At 28.3% G+C, this 20,512-nt stretch overlaps 1 protein-coding gene across 4 annotated transcripts in view; it reads left to right on the top strand.

Annotated features, from left to right (window-relative positions):
- Positions 1–20,512, top strand: part of LOC129913609 (centaurin-gamma-1A) — a 338,022-nt gene that overhangs the window by 269,940 nt on the left and 47,570 nt on the right. Inside the window, exon 1 of one of the 4 annotated variants that reach the window (XM_055992374.1) lies at positions 3,659–3,927. The exons of 2 other annotated variants lie outside the window; for them this stretch is intronic. Coding sequence is in view for 1 of the 2 variants with exons in the window: in XM_055992373.1 (XP_055848348.1) it covers positions 10,746–10,911 (166 nt within the window). In the remaining variant the exon portion in view is untranslated. Of the gene's footprint in view, positions 1–3,658; positions 3,928–10,054; positions 10,912–20,512 lie in introns of those variants that run through there. One more of the 4 variants, XM_055992373.1, reaches the window with a different exon arrangement.

Below are 20,512 nucleotides of genomic sequence, written 5' to 3'. Positions count from 1 at the left end.
AGTATCATTTTTTATAATTTGTTAAATAGTTTTTCCGTAAGTTGTTATATTTTGTATTATAATTGGAAAACTAAAAACTCTAAAACCTACTAATTTCTGAATTTCTGAAATTCAATAAGTTTTAAAATTAGTTTTGATAATTCAGTAATAATAATTATATAATATAATTATGAACGACTTAAAAAAAAAAACACATAATGAACGTTCCAAAGTAGAATGTAAAAATAGTAAAGGAGTTCTAAAAAAGTTATTAGTGTACCCTAATAAGACCCACTAATTGGAGTTTGAAGTTGTTATCCAGTCAAAATAAAGGTAAAATATTTAGAACTGAAACTTATAACAAGTTTGGAACTCGCTCAAATCTATTAAATGCTGGTTTAATCATTTTTTTTTTCTTAGAGTCACCATATTAATGACTCGTCAAAAATTTCAAAATATTGAAAATACGAGTTTTTTGCATATAAATTTGCAAATAAATAAATATTTTAATATGACAAAAGGTCAGTGTTAAAATTAAATTAATGATTTATAATAAAATCTTAGAAGTCAATTCAGAACCTTTGCATCAAAATGGTACAAGTCCGTATTTCTTATTTAGGCAGATCGAAACTTTAAAAATCGCAGTCATTACTAATATTTTTTATTAAACCTTAAACTTGATTAAAAAATGTGAAAATATGCAAATTTTTTAATAACAGGTCTTTTTCAGACATTCGTGAAATAATTAATTTTGCAAAGAGTTTTTTTTTTTTTCAAAAATTGAATTTGGAATTCCCGCTTTTGATGCATTGTCTGTAATGTTCACCCACTTTCAATTATCGTATCGAATTGAAACCTTGTACAGATAAAATAAAATATTTCTCAACGTTTTTTTTTTTTTTTCAATGCAAAATGTTTGCAGATATTTGCAATATTTTTTTTTATTTCAAATTCATTATTTTTTTTTTTTTCTTTTTAACTCTGCGTCTAGAAGAGAATAAAATAATTTAAAAATCGTAATCACTGTTAAAATTGATACAAACGAATAAGAGTCCTTGTTCGGACATTTAGCATTTTGTATGTGCCAACTTTCGGAAAGTACGACATTGAATCCTCTCCTGATCCGGAAAACTTTCAGAGTAAGTTACATGCTTGGACCACCTGGGCCAACAAACCCCACATTCTAGTACAAACACCGCCATCAAAAAATAAAATGCCAGATTTTCTTCGAAGAAGAGTCGTTAGAGTCGTTTTTTTTTAAATAATTTATTATTATAAAAATTTTCTAAAATTAAAAAAAAAAAAAATTAATTAACACTTAAAAACCAAATTTAAAAATAACTTATTAACCAGTTTTAAAAAAAAATTAATTTTTCAAAATAAAAAATTGAAATTTATTTTTTTTAATCCAAAAATGTTTTAAATTTATATAAAATTTTTAAATTATGGTTACTTAAACACTTTCTTATATAAATTATCGTTGAAATCGGGTTAGTTGTGTTCGGGATATTCAGAAACCAAAAAAACTGTTCTATGGCAGGTACCGTTGATAACAGTTCAAAAAATATTTTTTTTTTTTAAATTTCAAAAGTTGTGTTTTATTTGTTACACACAAAAATCATTATCAAAGTCGTATGAACTGTTTTTTTTACATTTTCATTTTATTTTAAATGATTTTAAAATGATTGAAACCTTAAATTTTCATTAAATTTTTAACATGTCCTTAAAAATCTTGAAATGTAGCTAGGTTCTTCAGAGAATTTGCAAATACGGGACAATAACTGGGCAAATTACAAAACACGGGACACTATATACAAACCCAGATGATCTTATAGAACTTCAATTTCTGAGAAATTTGTATGGTCCAACTTGTCCGGTGTGGTCCAGTCTACTTACGCTCAAACTTTAACGTATGTAATAGTTTAGAAAATAAGTATTTTTAGTTGCAAAGTGAACCTGCACTCAACGCTTTTTTCCAAATTTTAATAAACGCTGTTCAATTTATCAACTGAAAAATAAATAATGACCAGTGATTCAACTGTCATAATAATCCACTCATTACACTGTGCTACAAAATAAAAAAAAAAAATACACCCGAGAAATTACATAGTGGAGGCTGTTCGTATAGTCGAAACATGCATAAAAATATTTTTGTTATATTTTTGGAACCCTCCATTTTGTTTTTATTTACAAAAAACCATTTTTACAGACCTTACGATGTAACCTATCAATATCTCAGTCATTTTTCTAACAACTCTCAATATTTTATATGTTTTTGGAAGAGGATTTCCAGACCTTTTGAATGATGTAAAAAAATCATTTTTTTCAGACTTTTCAAAAATCGCTTTTTACACGTTTAATGCCAGAAAATTAAAAAACATACATTTTTATTCACAAATAAGCGTAGTATCTATATTTTGTTTGTTTTATTTTGCAAAAAAAATTAGGTAAAGTTGAAAAAATTGAGAAAAAAATCACTCTTTCAAGATTTATGGGATAAAAACCTACACTTAATTTGTTTAAACAATAGACTTATACACATCATTCAAAAGGTCTGGAAATCCTCTTTTCAAAAACATATAACATATTGAGAGTTGTTAGAAAAATGACTGAGATATTGATAGATTACATCGTAAGGTCTGTAAAAATGGTTTTTTGTAAATAAAAACAAAAATGGAGGGTTCCAAAAATATAACAAAAATATTTTTATGCATTATTCGACCATACGAACAGCCTACACTATGTAATTCGTCGGGTGTATTTTCAGTGTCGCACCGTGTTATTGCTTATCGTACTTAATAGTTAAACATTTTCATATCGTTTTCTACCAACCTGTGTCACTATCCTGTTCCTGATTCAGCACCCAATTATTTCTTTAACCCCATAAATTGAGGATCCAATTATGTTCATTCCCTCAATTTTCATACAAGCTTTCAAATCGTTATTTTAAAACACTTAATTTTGCTCAAGATTAAAAGATAAAAAAAAAAAAAACTATGAATTAGAATAACTTGGTTTTTTCTATGATCTTATTTTCATATATAACAATTTTCTCTCACAGTGGCAACACCAAACATTCGCACATATCCTGCAATGACCCAACAACACAACAACTCAAACAAAATACCAAAGAAAAAAAAAAACAAAAAAAACAAAACAAAAAAAAAACAGAATCCACTGAACTACTGCAACGCCTGGCAGACTGATAGTCGTTTTATTTCTTCAAACAGAGAGAAGGTAACTTGCACAGACACACACCGTTTTACTACCTCTCTGTATTCTCCTCCAGTTACAATTCCCTACGTCACTTTGCAGATTCAAACTGCCAGATAACAGAACATACAAAATTAACTTTTTTATACTGTTTCTTTCAACATCAAACTTCAAACATGTTTGAAACACCCTTACTTAGTAATCTACAACTTCTGTTATTAACAGTGGTCTAGCAGAACTACATTATCGACAAATTCTTCCACTGCATACATTCCATTGCAGAAGCACACCAGAAAAATATGGTTATGCATTTAATGTTATTTGTTGGTGGAGGTGGTGCTTGGTGCAGTGCAACTAGCTACTGTTGCATCACAATTCCATATATATTCTAGAATGGATAAATATTTTCCTATTTTCCAAGGGTTGTTCCATCTTTTGTTCGAAGCTATTCACACAGTTGTGTCACGTTGGTATTTCACAAAAAACGCTTCGGAAAAAAAGGCTCCGCCATCATCGTGAAGTGTGTCAGGAAACGTTTTTTTTTGTTTCTTCCTTTTTTCTAATAGAAAATTCCTAGTAAAGTTACGTAGATACGTCCTAGTAAAATATTACGTTTTACTCCCGGGAGTTGTAATAGACTACATTTTTTTTTCTCTTGTCTGTTCTCTGTGTTTTGTTTTGTTCGCTTCTCCTGAACTGGAAAAAGAGGATTCTCGCATTTTGGGGACAATCTGGGTAAGAACAAAATCATATCCTGGGAATAAATTCTTTTTTTTTTTTTTTCATCCTATCGCTCCTATAACAAGTGTGTTTGTCATGTTTTATGTAGGAGTAGATTTTTTTATCTACACAGGGAGTATAACAGTAAAGTAACCTACTTCGACTGAAGTGAGTATTGTGTGGAGGGGTTTTTTGTGTAACTTTTGTCTGCCGCTAATCACTTGGCTCATTTGCATGTACCGGTGAAAATAATATCGCGAGATATAGGTACTTACTTCATTTTGGTTGTTGCATCACACAATACCTGTGCCACCGACCGACCGTTCCTCTGTTGTGTGGTCGCACCATCATCATCCATATTGCAAATCAATGGAAAGTGGGGTAGAATTGTTGCAATGATAGTTGCGCCTCGGATTTGACCTATAAAAACGCTGTTGTTGCATATTCCTGGCCTGCCTTGGAAATTGCTGTTGTTTGTAGTAGGTGTGAACTATATAAAGTTATAGAAACCTGTTTTTTTTTTTGTGCTGAAACAGTTTTCCGGGACTTTTTTTAGGTCTATCTATTGTTTTTGCACTCAAGTTTTGTGCAACAAGGGATTGGTAGTAGAATGATAAAGATAATATAAAGGAAAGGTAGCAGCAGCCAGCAACAATTCTAATTGAGTTTGGAGTTGGAGGCGGCTGCTGCTGGTGGCATGGATTGGTTTTATAGTGAGCGGGTGCAGGTGTTGCGCAATTTTTTTTTTTTTTTTTTTCATTTTTTCCTTGGTCTTTTTGTTCCTTCTTTTTGAACTAAGTCAGTAGACAGCTGTATGCAAGCAAATGAAAGGATTTTTGTCTGAGTTAATTGCTTTGGGGAAGGATTTTGGGAGACCAGTAAAGGTAGGTAAGATTTGTGGTTGTACTTTGAGAGATAGAGGAGATTGTGTTTTTTTTTGTTGGTTTTGAAATTCAGATATGAGATAGCAAATTGCAAATTCGTTTTATCAAGTAGAAGGATGAAATAAAGTGAGGGTTTCTAGTGTACCTACTTCATTTCTGTTTTTGAGTGTTTATTTGGGTTAATCTCATTAAATAGCAGATTTTGAGCTGTTATTTAATTTAAGCCACTTGATAGAGTAGGGTAGAGTTGTGTATTTTGGTATCCTTGATATTAAACGTTTTTAAATTAGGTTCCTTTCATCTTCGTAAATTGTAATGTCTACTTGTTTTTTCTCTGTTGGAAAAGGTTTGTACACAATCGATTTTAAACTTATTTTCTAAGTTTTTAATTTCTTTTTTTCAAAAGTTTTTTTTAGGATTTTCAACGGCTTGAATATTTGTACAACAAGCTCTTAGACACATTGAATTTTTTATGTTTAGCTTAAAGAAAAATGACAATACAATATCAACTACATCATTTGTCTGATAAGTACCTACTTCTTTGAAGCTAGCTAGCAAAGATTTTTCATTTAAACTTGATATCGATTTGAACGAATGTGCAATTGATTGAAAGTACGTTTCCAATAGAGTATAATAGATTATCGATTGTAGACTCATCTATGATCTTTAAAAAATTCCGACAGACCAGGACAATTTCGAAAAAGATGAATGTGAAAGGATGATCGATTTTAAACAAACTGTTTCAAGCACAATTCAAATCTGTCCAAGTCTAGGTATCACTACTCTTGTAGAAAATTTTCACAAATAAATAGAAATTTGTAACGTTTTTTGTTTGGAGAAGCAGAAATCCACAAGAAACTTGAAAGCTCACAAATTTGTTACTTATTAAATACAAGTTTCATTGAAACAGAAAATGGATCTTTTCACAAATTTAAAATTGTTAATTAAAAGTACAATTTTGTGATCAAAAGAAACTAGTGAAACATCTATTTTTTCACAAATATTGTGAAAAGTACTTGTTATTAAAAATATGTAGGTTTATGAAATATAGCCCTGGTAGTTCTGAATTTTGGCAGAGCTGTTAATGGCTATGGTTTAAATATAAAATATTTGAAGAAAATGACTTTTAGTTTGCTTATATGCTGTTCAGAAAAGAAAAAACATCGAAAAACTTCTTATGTGTAATTTTTATTTCATGACGTATTTACAACACACATTTTTCCCTTTTGTCAAATGATATTTTTAAAGTTTAAGCTATTGAAGAAAAAAAAAATTGAGATATTACCGTTAGAAAATGCAAAAAAACGTTTTTTTGAGTTCTTCGGATATTAATCTTTTGTATAAGGAAAATTGTTTGAGCATATTTAGTAACGGTTTCTATAAGAACTGTTTTCCATCTTTCGATACCTGTTTAAATCTTTCCGATATCTTTTGTATTGCCCGAGATATCTTAAAATTAAGTAAGTGGGTTTTTCTTCATATATCATAAAGGAGATAATGACGTTATAAAATTTTTAAAAATACCAAACAACTGAGGATATCTCGGGCAATAAAATAGATATCGGAAAGATTTAAACAGTTTTAAAAAGGTGATAAATAGTTCTTATAAAAACCGTTACTAAATATGCTCAAACAATTTTCCTTAGGTATATAAAAGAATGAGGTCCGAAGTACTGTATACTCTAACGGTAATATTTCAAAAACGGGAGCTGATTAATTTTTTTTTGACTTCGGATTCTAGTTCAGCACACCGAAAACCTTCAGAAAAGTATATTTTTGTTTCGGCAACAAAAAAAAAGTTTAATTTTGTTAACCAGTGTAATAGGTGTACAAATTTTGTAAAAATCTTCACCATCAAATTTAAAGTTTGAAGAGTTTTATGCGAAAAAAACCTATATTTTCAATCGTTTATTTTCAAATTTGCAATATTTTGAAACTGACCACTTTTCAGTTAAAAAGTGTTAAATAGGTAGTATAAAAAACTATAAGGTGAGCATAAAAAAGAAAATTAGATTTTTTCAGGAAAAATTAGACTTTCTATGATTGTTTATGAGCTGAGAAGGAGCGGGTCAAAATTCTGACTTCAAATTCTGCCAGCATAAATTTTAACAAAGAAATTCTGCTAATTCTATTTTTTTTTTTGCTACTGATTAATGTATGTAATTCCACTTTAGGTTTTTTCGAACTATTCCAAATATTTTTCAAAATGCATAAACTGACGTTATTATAAATCATTTTTATATATTCAATATATACGCGTTGACAGTTAAATAGAAATGAATTTTGTGTCATACAAAATATTCCTTTTCTTACTCAACTTTAAATATTCTGTTTTATGTGATAATTTATAACTTTTTTTTGAAAAATGTTAAATAAAAAAATTATCTATTTTTTAATTATTATAATTTTATTTTTGGAAAATGTTAAATTAGAACTTTTTTTTAAATAATTTTAAATTTAATGATTCATTAAAAAAGCATTACAAAAATTGAGAAAGTACATAAGTTAGTAATCAAATAAGCAGCAAATTTTGCGAGAAGATGATTTAACAAAATTCTGCAAAAAAATAAAAAAAAGTTTGGAAAATATTAAAAATCACGCTCTTTTTATGAAAATCAGACATTTTAAAGCAGAATTTTGAAAAAAATTATTCTGGCACAATTTTGACACCAACTCTTTTGAGCTATAGGAATGCAAAAAATTAATATTGAAATAATAATATCTATCTTCTTAACCATTTCACCAAAATTTAAAAATCTAATAGGTAGGTAAACCTCTTCGTTTGTTCTAAAAAATGTTTCTTCTTTTTCTCGAATTCTCTTCCAAATTAAAGTTAAACAAGTTTAAAACGCTGTAACTACAAATTTGGTACTAAAATAGCATATTTGAACATAGATCGCTATCACAATTATAAAATGGGAAACCGACGAAGTTACGAATACCAGAGTTACGGGCGACAGAGTTACGAGCGTCAAAGTTACGCGAAACCGAAGTTACGAAAAACTGATTTTTGGGTTGGCAAAAATTGCGAGGAACGATATGGAATTATGTAAATACAAACAAAAGATTAACATTTTTCTCATTGGTCAGAACTAAATGAGTAAAGCGAAAATGGGTGATATTTAATCTTGTAAAATTTTGATTGGATAGGTATAGATATACAATGTAAAAACAAAACCATATATGTATATTATACATATATGGTTTTGTTTTTGTGAGAAGATCGCAAAAACGTTGAAATAGAAAAAAAACATAAGTATACTTATGTAAGTTTGGGGGACATAATTGAAATTAACTTCTTATTTGTCCAACTAATATTGTACCTAGGTACGTATCGATATTCTCTTATTTATGTTTCCATAATTCCATATCGTTCCTCGCAATTGTTGCCAACCCAAAATTCACATGTCATAGCTTAACATAACTTTAGAATTCGTAACTCTAATTTTTCGTAACTTCGGTTTCGCGTAACTTTGACGGCCGTAACTCTGTCGCGCGTAACTCTGTTATTCGTAACTCCGTTACCATTTCTTATAAAATTGTTAATTGAATATAACCTTCAACATTGAACTAAGTTGAACTTAACCTATTTTTTTATTTTGTTCCCGTACACACTACACATTACAAGTCTTTATACAAAACTTTTCCATTTTGTCGTTCGTATTTGTACCTTCAACAAACGACCACTCTTTCTTATTTTAATTGATTTTATTATTTTGTTTTTGCCAATTAAAATGCAGCACTTAAAAGCTTTTAAAATTTTAATTTTTCCTCTTTTTCTATGTTTCAAAGCAAAACTAACTTTACAGTACTGTCTCTTAATGAAAGTAGAAATAGTGGAAAAGAAGGGCGAGAATTTCTTTAATATACTGTGTAGATACTTCTTAATCTTGTTTACTGTCAAGAGGAAACTTCTAAAGAAAAATAAAAATTTTTGTATCCAAAGAAATTCCTTAAATTCTTAAAAAAAATTCCTTGAAAACCTACCTACCTTTCTCATAAAATATAATCAAATTGATATGTTGATCCATATTAATTTTAAATCTTTTCATCATATTTTTACTTGCTCTATAGGGCAAGTATTGGTTTCGTGTAAAAAAAAAAAATCGAGGTTTTAATCAAAACCAACATTACGATGATGGAGAAGATCAAAAAAGTGGTTTTCGTCATGCCGTCCGTCGGTCTGTGCGTCTGTGCGTCCATCTGTACATCGAGCTAGGGCCTAAACGGATGGATGGATTTGTTTGAAACTTGGTACAGATGATTTTTACGTAATTCCCTAGACCCGTTTTTTTTTATTTTTTTAATATCTCCATTTTAACGCATACCTCCAATATAACGTTTTCGAGGTATTGCAAATTTCTCGAAAACGGCTCTAACGATTTCGATCAAATTTGGTGTGCGGAATACTCTTATTGATTCTAACAAAACTGCGTTTTTAGTTTTTCTCAAAAAATGCGGAGAACGGAAATATGGCGTTGCCGTTTTTTAATAATTGACATATTTTTTAAGTTCATATATTTCATCAAAGCATTAGTTATTTTATTTAAAATTTACAGAGATCATTAAGTATAAAATGTTAAAAAAAAAAATATTTTTAAAAACATTTTTGAAAAAAAAAAAATTTTTATTTAATTTTTAAACTTTTAATTTTTTTTTTTTTTGATTTTTTTTCTACAAAATCTTAAATTTCCAATAGATATTTAAGATAAAGATACTGTGAACTACAAGAGCAAGTACGTGCGACCCAGTCGTGCATTTTATTTTTTTACACAATAAAGGTAGATTATGTGCTTCGAAACCCTTTCAGCCTTCAAATATTCCATCCCACCCATATAAAAAGGTCAATGATTTCCTATATAACAAAATTTCCACAATCACACAAAAAATATCTATCTACTTGCAACACCAACAGCAAAAAAAAAAAAATACAAAACAAACAAACAAATACCTACATTTGTTCCCACTCGCACACTCCTATTCTCTGATAACAAAAAAAGAAACCATCAAAAATCCATATCCAGAAAAAAACACGTGTATCTACAAAAAAAAAAAAAAAACTTGGCAAAAAAATGAACTACAAAAAAATCCATAAAAATCCACCCAACAGATGCAAAACTATCTATTGCGTCACACAAGTTGTAAAAAAAGGTATAAGAAAATAGAACAAGAAAAAAAAATCAAAATAAACAGAAAGACAATCCAAAAAGAAGGGAAAATTCTGTTATCGCAATTCTTCTACCTAACAGCCTCTGTTGAATGTGCTGTTAATAAGTTCGTATCCAACAGATACTTTTTTTTTTGTCTATCTACAACCTCTCTATACCCAGCCGGTTTTGCACCGAACAACTTCAGTTGATATCTGACTGTAGGTTTATTAACGTCGTCGTCGGCACGTCTGTAGAAATTTATAAGAGATTCATCGGGAAATTTATCTCACAGATACTTTATCCGAAAGAAAAACAAATACAATGTTAGCTTATCACTTTTGAATCTTTTCATACTGTTGGATTTCATCTTTTCTTGCAATTTTATTTATTTAATGTCACGATTAAGATCTGATTTAGTGCTAACAGTTTTAATATGGATCGCAACGGTTATACATTTATTAATTGAATTAGTTTAATAAAATACAACAAAAAAAAATCCAAACCATATGTTGATTTGATAAAAATGTTTACTTTAGTGAATATGAATTCTGTGAAAGATACAAATTCCCTACCCCTTGGATAAATATTAAATAAATAATAATTTTTGCTCATTCTACGAGATAACATAAATAAGTTTATATAGATTAAACTTGTTGTGTGTGTGTGTGTTTGAATTATTTATATTTTGAGTGTGTGTGGAAATATATATTTAACCTATAAAACAAGGATTATCTCTATAACACAATATTATAAGGATTATATAAAAAATTTAAAAAAAAAAACATCAAGGAGCATCATTATGTTGGCAGTTAAAAATTTCTTCCTCCCCGAGAGGAAAGCACCGGATACACCACAAAGATTTTCAAGGATGCCAGAAGCTTTTCTACGCTCGATACGTCGTAGATCGTTGCGTGTGAAAAGGGCTAAAAGTTTAGTTGTTCCCGATCGGGAAAAAAGGAAATCAGGTGAGGTAGAGTGTTGCGACAAAGACTATATACTTTTTTCTGAATAAGTTTTCAATCAAAGTGAGAAAATCCTTATTTTGGACCCTTAAAAAGTTTTGATAAAATCAGTTTGGGAATTATAGCTGGAAAAATAACCTGTTGGAATACTGGGACCTCAAATATTAATTTTAACATACAAAATTCACCTCAATAACTTATTTGAGACCTTAAAAAGTGTTGTTATAGGAATTAAGGTTGTCTCTATTATTTCTCAAGTGTTGAACTTGCAACATAAATAAAATCTTATGAACGAAAATTCTCTTGAACATAGTTAGAATTCAAGGACCTCAAGTTTTTAATTGCACAAAATGTTTATTGTTTATTTTTCTAAATCAGAGACCTCAGCTATTAAATTTGTTACAAGTGAATGCATTGCAATGCATGTACCTAATTTTAATTTTTTCTGCAATATAATTATCGGTTAAGTGTATAAATTGGGACCTTAGCTATAATTTTATTAGATTTAGAATAAGTGACTGTTACTTGTATTTTTCATTATAACTTTAAGTGGATGCAAGATGCATAAGAAACATTTTTCATTTTTTGAGAATTAATTAGAATTCCAAGTTTAAGACCTCTTGTACTGATTTTAATGCAGTTTTAGGATTTTTCGAAATAAAATTAATGTGTGTATGATCTAGTGCAAGGTCATATCCAATCTAAGTTAGTATCAATGTTAGAATTCAAAGTTAGGACCTTAGTTGAAATAAGCATATTCTGCTTGAATAACCCACGGAAATGCGAAAATATATTAAAAGAGATGAATTGATACCTAAGAGACCAACTGCAAATCGTACCTTATAACTTTTATCTAAGACCTCAAATTTGAATAGCTTATGAAATTCCGTTTTTAAGCAAATATGACAAGTTATTCTAGACCTGTTGTTGCACTGTTACCTTCAGGCTTTAAACAATAAGACAAAACTATATGTTATTTAGGGTCATTTGCTGAATCGAAACTTAAATAATTTATGTTGAACATAAACTCTTATTCCCTGCTTGTTCCTCTGCATAAACTGTCACATAAGGATTTATGAAGAACTTAAATGCTTAAGTTTCGATTCAGCAATTGTTAAGTCAAGACCTTAATTTATATTTTTCACAAGAAGATCAAACAAATTTCGAGAGAATCTATTTTTTGATACGTGATGACTATTTATATTAATTAGATTTTATGAAAGTAGTTATGTTAAGACCTCAAATGTAAATTTAATTCCTATTATTTCATTTGAAAGTCGAAAGTGGGTGTTGTTTAATAAAGTTGCACATATTTAAGCCCCTTTAATGTTAAACAAATGTTAAATTTGAACAATCCATTATGACCTCAAAAAATTTGTTTGATATTATTAAATCTTTTTACTACTTCTATTCTACTATTTATGGTGGATATGAAAATAAACAAAACTTTGCCTACAAAATGTCCAATAAGAATTAATTGTCTGTCTCAAGATTTCGGACCTTAGGTCTTTTAAAAAATTGAAACAAATGTTTGTAGATGGAAACATTAAGAAAATCTTACCAAACGCAAAAAAAAGAACAAAGAATTAAAGAAAAATTGTTTGGGGAAAGACAACTTAAAAAAAAAATACTTTCAAGGCTTGCATACTTTTGTGATGGAATATGATTCCAATTTGTTGATATCATGAAATTTAGAACACATTCAAGTGGATACAAAAAAAGTGAAAATTGTGTCAAGATGTTGTATTTTTTTCAATTTGTGACGTGAATAAACTTACACCTGTAAATTTAATAAAACTAATAAATTCTCCTAAATTTGGAACCGCTTCAGAAGCAACTACATTACTTCCTGAAAACCCCCAAAAAAAAATACAAATCAACAATATAAACACCGCCTGCAATTTGTTCCAAATATTTTTTCGGTGCTTCCATCCGAAACACCAAAAAAAAAAAAAAAAAAAAAAAAAAAAAAAAAGAAATCATGATAAAAATATTAAAATTACATCGTGTAGCTTACTCGTATAAACGCTAAATTGCCACCCAACACACAATACCAGCAGCTCACATACTTGTTTATAAAATGATAAATAATGTATCTGAGTATCTTTGTCCCATTATCAAGTTTGCAGAGATAAACTGATATAAACACAGTAGGTACACACTAGTATCAGTTCAGTGCTAACTCAGCTCACTTATAAGCTTTTTGTATCTCATTGGATATGCAGAACGTCACTTCATGTGACACGTTTCCTTTTCGTACCAGAGCTACTTACTTACTAGCTACAGAACAAAATAAACTTGTTTCACTCTCAGTGCGTGTGCAATTCAATTTTCATCAATCAATCTCTGGGAAACATTTTTATATCTGCCAAACGAAATAATCAAGGGAAAAGTATGAAGATAAAAATCTCTATAAATCAATAGAATTTAGGTAACGATTTATCGGGTTTGAGAGAATTAAGGTCTTTTAGAAAGTGTACCAGATGTGGGGGAGATGTATAACTTGTTGCAGGATGGAGATACCCAATCTGCGTAGTTATACTCGACAAAGTTTGTGAATTTATCTCCCCTTGGGACAACCTTTAAAACTTTGTCTTCTCTCCCTTCTCTAATAACTTTGCAAAACAAAAAAACTATTTAATGATGCTCATTAGTGGATAACCACTTATAGATTGTGCAAAAATTTTTTTTGTTTTTGAACTCATCAAGAGTATGTGCACAAATGCTAAAGACCTGTGTCTGTCTGAATTTTTATCAATTTATTGTTATAAAAATAGAAAAAATCCATCACATTGCTGTATATAGATACTTTTCGCAATAATTTGTTCTCAGCAACTAAACTTATCTGAGTTTACAATTAGTTTGACGTTTGACGTTGAAGACAATGACTTCGATATTTTTAGCATCACAGATAATGATTATGATGCTTGATTATAATAATTTTAGTTGAAAAGTAATTACGTATACTGAACAATAAGTAAAAGTTGTTTTTTAAGGAAATATGTATTTAGAATCACTTACGTACTTTAATTTAATGACGTAAATTTGTAAGAAAGTAAAACAATTAACAGTGGATTTATAGGGCAATTTGGTTAAATTTTGGGACACTTTTGGAAAAAGCAAAATATGAATTAAATATTTTCAAAGATTGAAATTTGATTTACTAACAGTTTTAAAACCTTAGGACACATTGGAAAGCTTGCAAATATTATTCTAAATTTGGGATAGGTAGGAATTTTATGTTGATTTTTTTCCAAAAAAAAATATATTAACTTTGCAAGCGTTTCTATAACATCAATCAATAAAATCCTTAGTTCAGTCTTTTAAGGCGTCCCAAAATTTGGGACACATGATGTTTGTTCATAAAATTGGGACATTCACTTAAAATAGGATGTATGTTTTATGACATTTAGACGTACAATTTTAATTTTAACATTTTAAGAAAAAATTGGAGGGTTTTACAAAAAAATTCTAATTTTTAGGACAGTTCCCACTTGCTAATTTTTTTTTTTTTTTTTTCAAAATTATGCCAACGTAAATCAAATTTCTGAAATAAATGCTAAAAAAAAGTTTAATTTTTGCATTAATCACTTCCCACTGTATATTTTTTCGTCCAATTGAAATTAAAGTAAACAACATTCAGGAGCTAAAGAATTAACAAAAACAAATTATTTAAATTCATTCAGGTGTGAAAAAAAAAACATTTCTATCCAAATCATTATTTCATTATGAAAAACAAAATTACAACGACATTGAAGAAATAAACAACAACAAAAAAAAACGAACAATTTTCAACATTCATGATATTGACATTGTAATAAATGCCATAAATTGAATATCGTTCAGTTCACGTTTTATTGATACCTACTGATAAGCTGAAGTACTCGTAGTCTTATCTTATATGATAATATTATTTTTTTGTTGTTGTTTGCGTTTTATCATTTGGAACCCCTCATTTTTTTGGTTTGAAGATATTTGATTTTGTTATATTAATTTTAACGAAATTTGCACGTCACTGAACTACGCAATACAAATTTTGTTATTCTTTCTATTATTTTTTTTTATCTAACATGGAAGCGACCTTGAATAAATAAATACAAAAAAAGTTAACTATGAGGAACTTAATTAAATTTTGTTCAACTTATTGCTTTTATTAGTTCTTTTTTCGTCAAATATTTATTAAAAGAGAATAGAATAAAAGTACACATCTGTAATTTGGGAAAAAATTTTAATTCAAAAATTTTCAGAATCAGAACAGTTGTCCCAATATTAGGACACTTCCATATTTTTCAGTTTAAATTATTGTTCTTTATTTGAGTTCTTTTTTTATTTGGGAGAAATGTTGTAAATTAAAAATAAAACTAATTTACAAATAGTTTTGCGCTTTGCTCTAGGTAAACAAAGAAAATCTTAAATTAAAATTAAAAAAAAAAAAAAAATGTAAGCCAACTTGGAGCCCTTTTTTGGAACTCTGCATTGTTCAAACAAATTAAATTAATATATTTATAACCACATAAATACTAAGTTTGTCTTTCTAAAATTTAGAACAGAGTTTACGATATTAAACAAATTTTTTTTAATTAAGTTTGATTTTTTTTTTCTTCTGATATCATGAGAAAGACATTCTTTTCAGCGAGATAAAATCGAAAAGTCATAAAATTATTGAAAACAATGTGTTAGGTCTAATCAGAGGGTTAGTGTGTGAGCATTATGCTGGTTAAGAATTTTTACATCTATAATTGGCTTAAAAATGGTACTTTTATGAGTTTTAATTCAATAATGTCGTAGGATTATGTTTTTTTTTTTTTTTTTTTGTGAAAAAACAGGAAGGTTTGTGATCAAGTGTAGTTTAAGGAGAATTATAAAAAAAAATATTAAAGAGTCGAAGAGATAATAAATTCATCCTTGTCATTAAGTTTTCACTTTAAGTAAATATATGAAATTCTCAAAAAGAGAAGTATGTTCCATAAGCATTTACCGACCCATAGCGTGTTTTTTTTTATTTGAACTACAATCTTCCTATATCAAATTGTCCTACATTTTGTAGTACTTCTCAAAATATACGTTGTGTAAAAATAAAAAAAAAAAATTAAAAATCGCTATTTACGCTAAATTTTTAATAATTTGTATACTGTCCCAAAATTTAGGACAGTCGAATAATTTTTCATTAGATACATTTAAATACCTACCTTTTTGTCAGATCACACCCACAAAATGTTATACAACCTTGTATATGATTTTTCTACTAACTTCTTCCTCTACCAAATTGTGGGACATTTACTACTCTTCAAAATATAGTTTATAAGTTATAAGATAAGTAAAATTTATATAAACATTTTGCAATAATTTTTATACTGTCCCAAAATTTTGTGACAGTCAAAATTTATATTAATTTTATACATTTTTAGTACACCACCCCATATAAAATTATATAAAACCATAATTAGTTTTTTTTTCTATTTTTGCTACCTCTTGTCTGTCCCAAATATTTGGGACATAATATTTCTCCATTAAATTCACTTTTTTCAAACATTTTTTTTTTCTTTTTTTCATTTCAGGTATGTATCATCAAAAATTATCCATGATTCATTCTAACTTTCAAAGTAAGTTTCTTTAACGAAAAAAAAAAAAACTGTCCCAATTTCTTGAATATTTTCACTCAGCAAATATTTGCCCAAAACGAAACTAAAATGCCGAGCTGTTAACCCAAATAGATAAATCACTTACAGTCACCTGTATAAAAAGATATCACATAAAAGTTCTTTTTTTTTTATATTTCCTTGAATACCAAAAATGCACAAAAACCTAACTCTCCACATTGAATGCAAAAGAACTAGAACGTAAATAAATTTTTAATAAGCAATTTCCATTCAAGGATTTTCTTATTTCTTAGAAAGTACACAGCTGTAGGTTGTATTGAAAAGGACGTTAAAACTCTTATATGAGTATTATAATATCATAGCCCCTACAGGGTTAGTTTAAACTTATTTTAACACAAGCTTGTATATGATAATATTTATATTATTGTATATATATCATTTTATATTAAATAGAAAAAAAAAATAAAATTAAGGATACAAGTGAAAAAAGCTGATGAATAGAATTTTTTTTGAAGGACGTGTGCTAGTTCAAAAACAATAAAAATGTTTTTGTTGGTTTTTATGATATATTAAGTACAAAAGAATTTTTTAGAATTTTTTTTTTTGTTAATGCTTATGACATCATGTACAATCGTAGTCGATAAATTGCGCACATTAATTGTAGCAAATTTATTTGCGCACCAAAAAATTAAACATCTGGATGAGTAAATACTTTTTTTTTTGCTCAAACCAAAAAAAAAAAAAATGATAATTTATCTCAACACATTTTAATGAGATCATGGAATTTCCATTAACGGCTTAACACAAAAATATACACAAGATAAATACCTACTCTCTGAGTATATCTGAGTATATCTTTATCTTTTTTTATTCAAATGAAAAAAAAAAAAAAAATTGTATCTCTTGTCTGGAGTTGGAGAGAATTTCGCTATATAAACAGAATATAAAAATCAAGTTCACTTCCGCATTCGCACCGAACACAACGAACTTACAAAAAAAAAAACAATTTTTATTTCATAGCGCGTTCAGGGTCGTTGGTATTCTAAGTAGTATCTTTTACTTGCTTATAGTAGGTCTCCAATCAAAAAAGATACAAATCTATCTACAAAAATAAAAGAAAGGGCAATCACAATTATTATTATTATTATTATTACCATATACAAATAAGCAACCATCACCGTTATCATTACGTTTGTTGTTGGTTTTTAGAAAGTTATAGAACGAAGGAATAGAAAATAACAACAACATCAACAAAAAATTCACTGAATAGAATATTGTGTGGTGGTGGTATATGATGTGATGATTAATTATTTTTAAAATTTTTTTTTCAAGAGTAGAGATATCTTTTACCTATGAACTTCATTTGTGTATATCTCTTTAGAAGGTGGAAAATCATTAATCATGATGGTTGCGGGTGTAACGTGTATTGTTTAGATACGAATGAGTAGTTTTCTTTACTATGCCCTTTTGTGAGAAATTCATTTGGATGCGGCCACTAGAGAAATAAACTGTCAACGTTTTGTAATGTTTCAATTATTTAAAAAAGTAAAAAAAAAAAATGTGTGGGAAGGTAGGGTCGTGTTCGTGTTTTCTATAGGGAATGGGCAAGGATATGTTCTAACTAGGAGTTGAAGTACTTTTTGTTCTATGCAACAATGTGCTTGAAATTGCTGTCCCAATGTGTCCCATTTTTTTTTTTTTTTTTTAAATTGACGACTTTTTTCTCAAAATATTATTTTTTATGTATCTGGAATTTCAAAAAAGAAAAGCTTGTCCTAAAGTTTTAAATTGTCCATCAACCCGCTGTTTCAATGTAACCCATAATCTTTGCTTTACTATTAATTTTTTTTATATGCAACAAAGTAAAAATTTTAGGTAAAATCTTTTTAAATAGGCTTAAAATTGCTGTCCCAATGTGTCCTAATATTTTTTTTTTTTTGCTGATTACTTTTGTCCCAAAAAAATGTAGGTATACACTTTAAATAGGTATATTTTAAATTTCGAAAAATGAAAAAGCTCACAAAAAGTGGTCCTAAATCTATCAATTGTGTTAAAAGCTTTAACTCGCTGTCCCAATTTATCACAAAACATTTTTTTATTAAAAAAAAAAAAAAATGAAAATAAAATCTGAAAATTTTACATTGAAAATAAAGTTTGGTACAAAAATAGTTTAGGGAAGGATAACTTATCCAAAATTTTGTAGTTCTGCCTAGCTATTTTGGCCTAATTTTTATTTAAGGGCATGTAAATTCCTTCGAAAACAGGATTTATGTTTTGAAAAATTGGAACAGTTGTGAAAAATAAGAATCTTTTTCAAAAATTAAAAAAAAAAACTATAATGTAGGTACTATTTTTATTAGTTTTCGGCCCTTAAGCATACCATAAAATTTAGAACAGTCCTGAATGATAAGGAATTTTTATTATATTTGGATCTTTTTCATGACATTGCCACATTTAATTTAAAAAAAAAATTACAGACGCACTCCATTTCTATAAGGAAAGTCTTAATTTTGGAATATTTCAGCGTGATCAAAAATTTTGTGTCCATATCCTTTAGATCAGTTCTCAACCATAAGAATTTATCTCATTTGCATCATTTTCAATAACTTTGACATTTATTATCCCAAATTAAAAAATACATCTATTTTTACTAAGTTTTTTTTATCAATACCCTAAAATTTGGAACAGCTGGGATGATCATAAACTTGTTTTATTTGGATTTTTTCTAAGCAATTCTGTAACATTTTGCTAAATTAAAAAAACAATTCTTAATTTAAGGACATTTAAGCTTGTTCCAAAATTAAATTTCCATGCCAAAATTTGGAACAGTTCTGACTATTCAAAATTTTATTTCTATCTTTTTTTTTCAATAAATTGTCAAAAATATCTGCTATCATTTTTTGCTTAATTAAAAAAAAAATACAGATTTTGGGACAAACCTGTAACATTTAGGTTCTTAAATGCGGTATAAACTTGGACTTTAAAGATTTTAAAACGAATATATTTAAATATGTCTATAATAATTCATGATACCTAGAATTCTAGGTACCTTAAAAAAAAATAACTTGTCCCAATTTTGTGACACTTCAATTCGTAAAAAACCATAACTCTATTGAAATTGACATAATGAATGGGCCCTATCACATCTGTCCTTTAAAATTATAAAAAAAATCTCTTAAAAAATAACTTTACTTGTAAATTTTATAAAAAAAAAAAATACTAAAGTCGATAACCGTCTCTAATCAAACAATGACTAAATAACATTTTTCCTACATGAATGAACCTTTCATAGATATGACACAAAATCACAACCTAGTTTATGTGACACTTTACATGGCAGCTGGACATCATATTATACCTTTTAATAATCATAGAATTGAATTGACATCTGACTTATGCCAAAAGAAATGAAAAAAAAAAATCACTTTCATAACAACCATACACACAGACAGACCGAAGCAAATCGAATTTCTTCTTCATCATATTTTTACTTTCATTCAATAACTACTATCTCTTCCAATTTATTGCATTAAAATGGCAAACGAATTAGAACTACTGACCAGATCGGGTCATCATAAAAATGTCACATAAAATATCTACTTAAATAAAAAGGGAACCATGTTGAATGATTTTTGTCAAAGAGAGATCATCATAATTTAAAAATGAAAAAAGAAATGTTGAAAACAATAACACACAGGAGTAGTAGCAGCCAGCTCAGTAGAATGAAGGTAAAGACAAAAAAAAATACTATTAAAATGGAGAAAGGAAATGAAAAAGAAAATAATTGTAATACTCGTAGTAAAAGAAAAAAAAAAAAGAAAAACACCAACCAAATGTGCAACCCTGTGGTACTTCTGTGCAAATACCTTCATTGTCGTCGGACAGACAGAATTCATTCGACCGCCCGCAAACTGTTTGTGTATTCAAAGCGGAAGTTGTGGTCGACGAGGCTGGCGACGATGAACATGGAGTATAGAGAGAGAAGTAACCTCTTTTGTTTTGTT

Source organism: Episyrphus balteatus, chromosome 3, assembly GCF_945859705.1.
Source record: "Episyrphus balteatus chromosome 3, idEpiBalt1.1, whole genome shotgun sequence".
In the NCBI taxonomy this organism is placed as follows: domain Eukaryota; kingdom Metazoa; phylum Arthropoda; class Insecta; order Diptera; family Syrphidae; genus Episyrphus; species Episyrphus balteatus.
The sequence above is the reverse complement of the archived record's forward strand: the minus strand, read 5'-3'. Positions and strand labels throughout refer to the sequence as shown.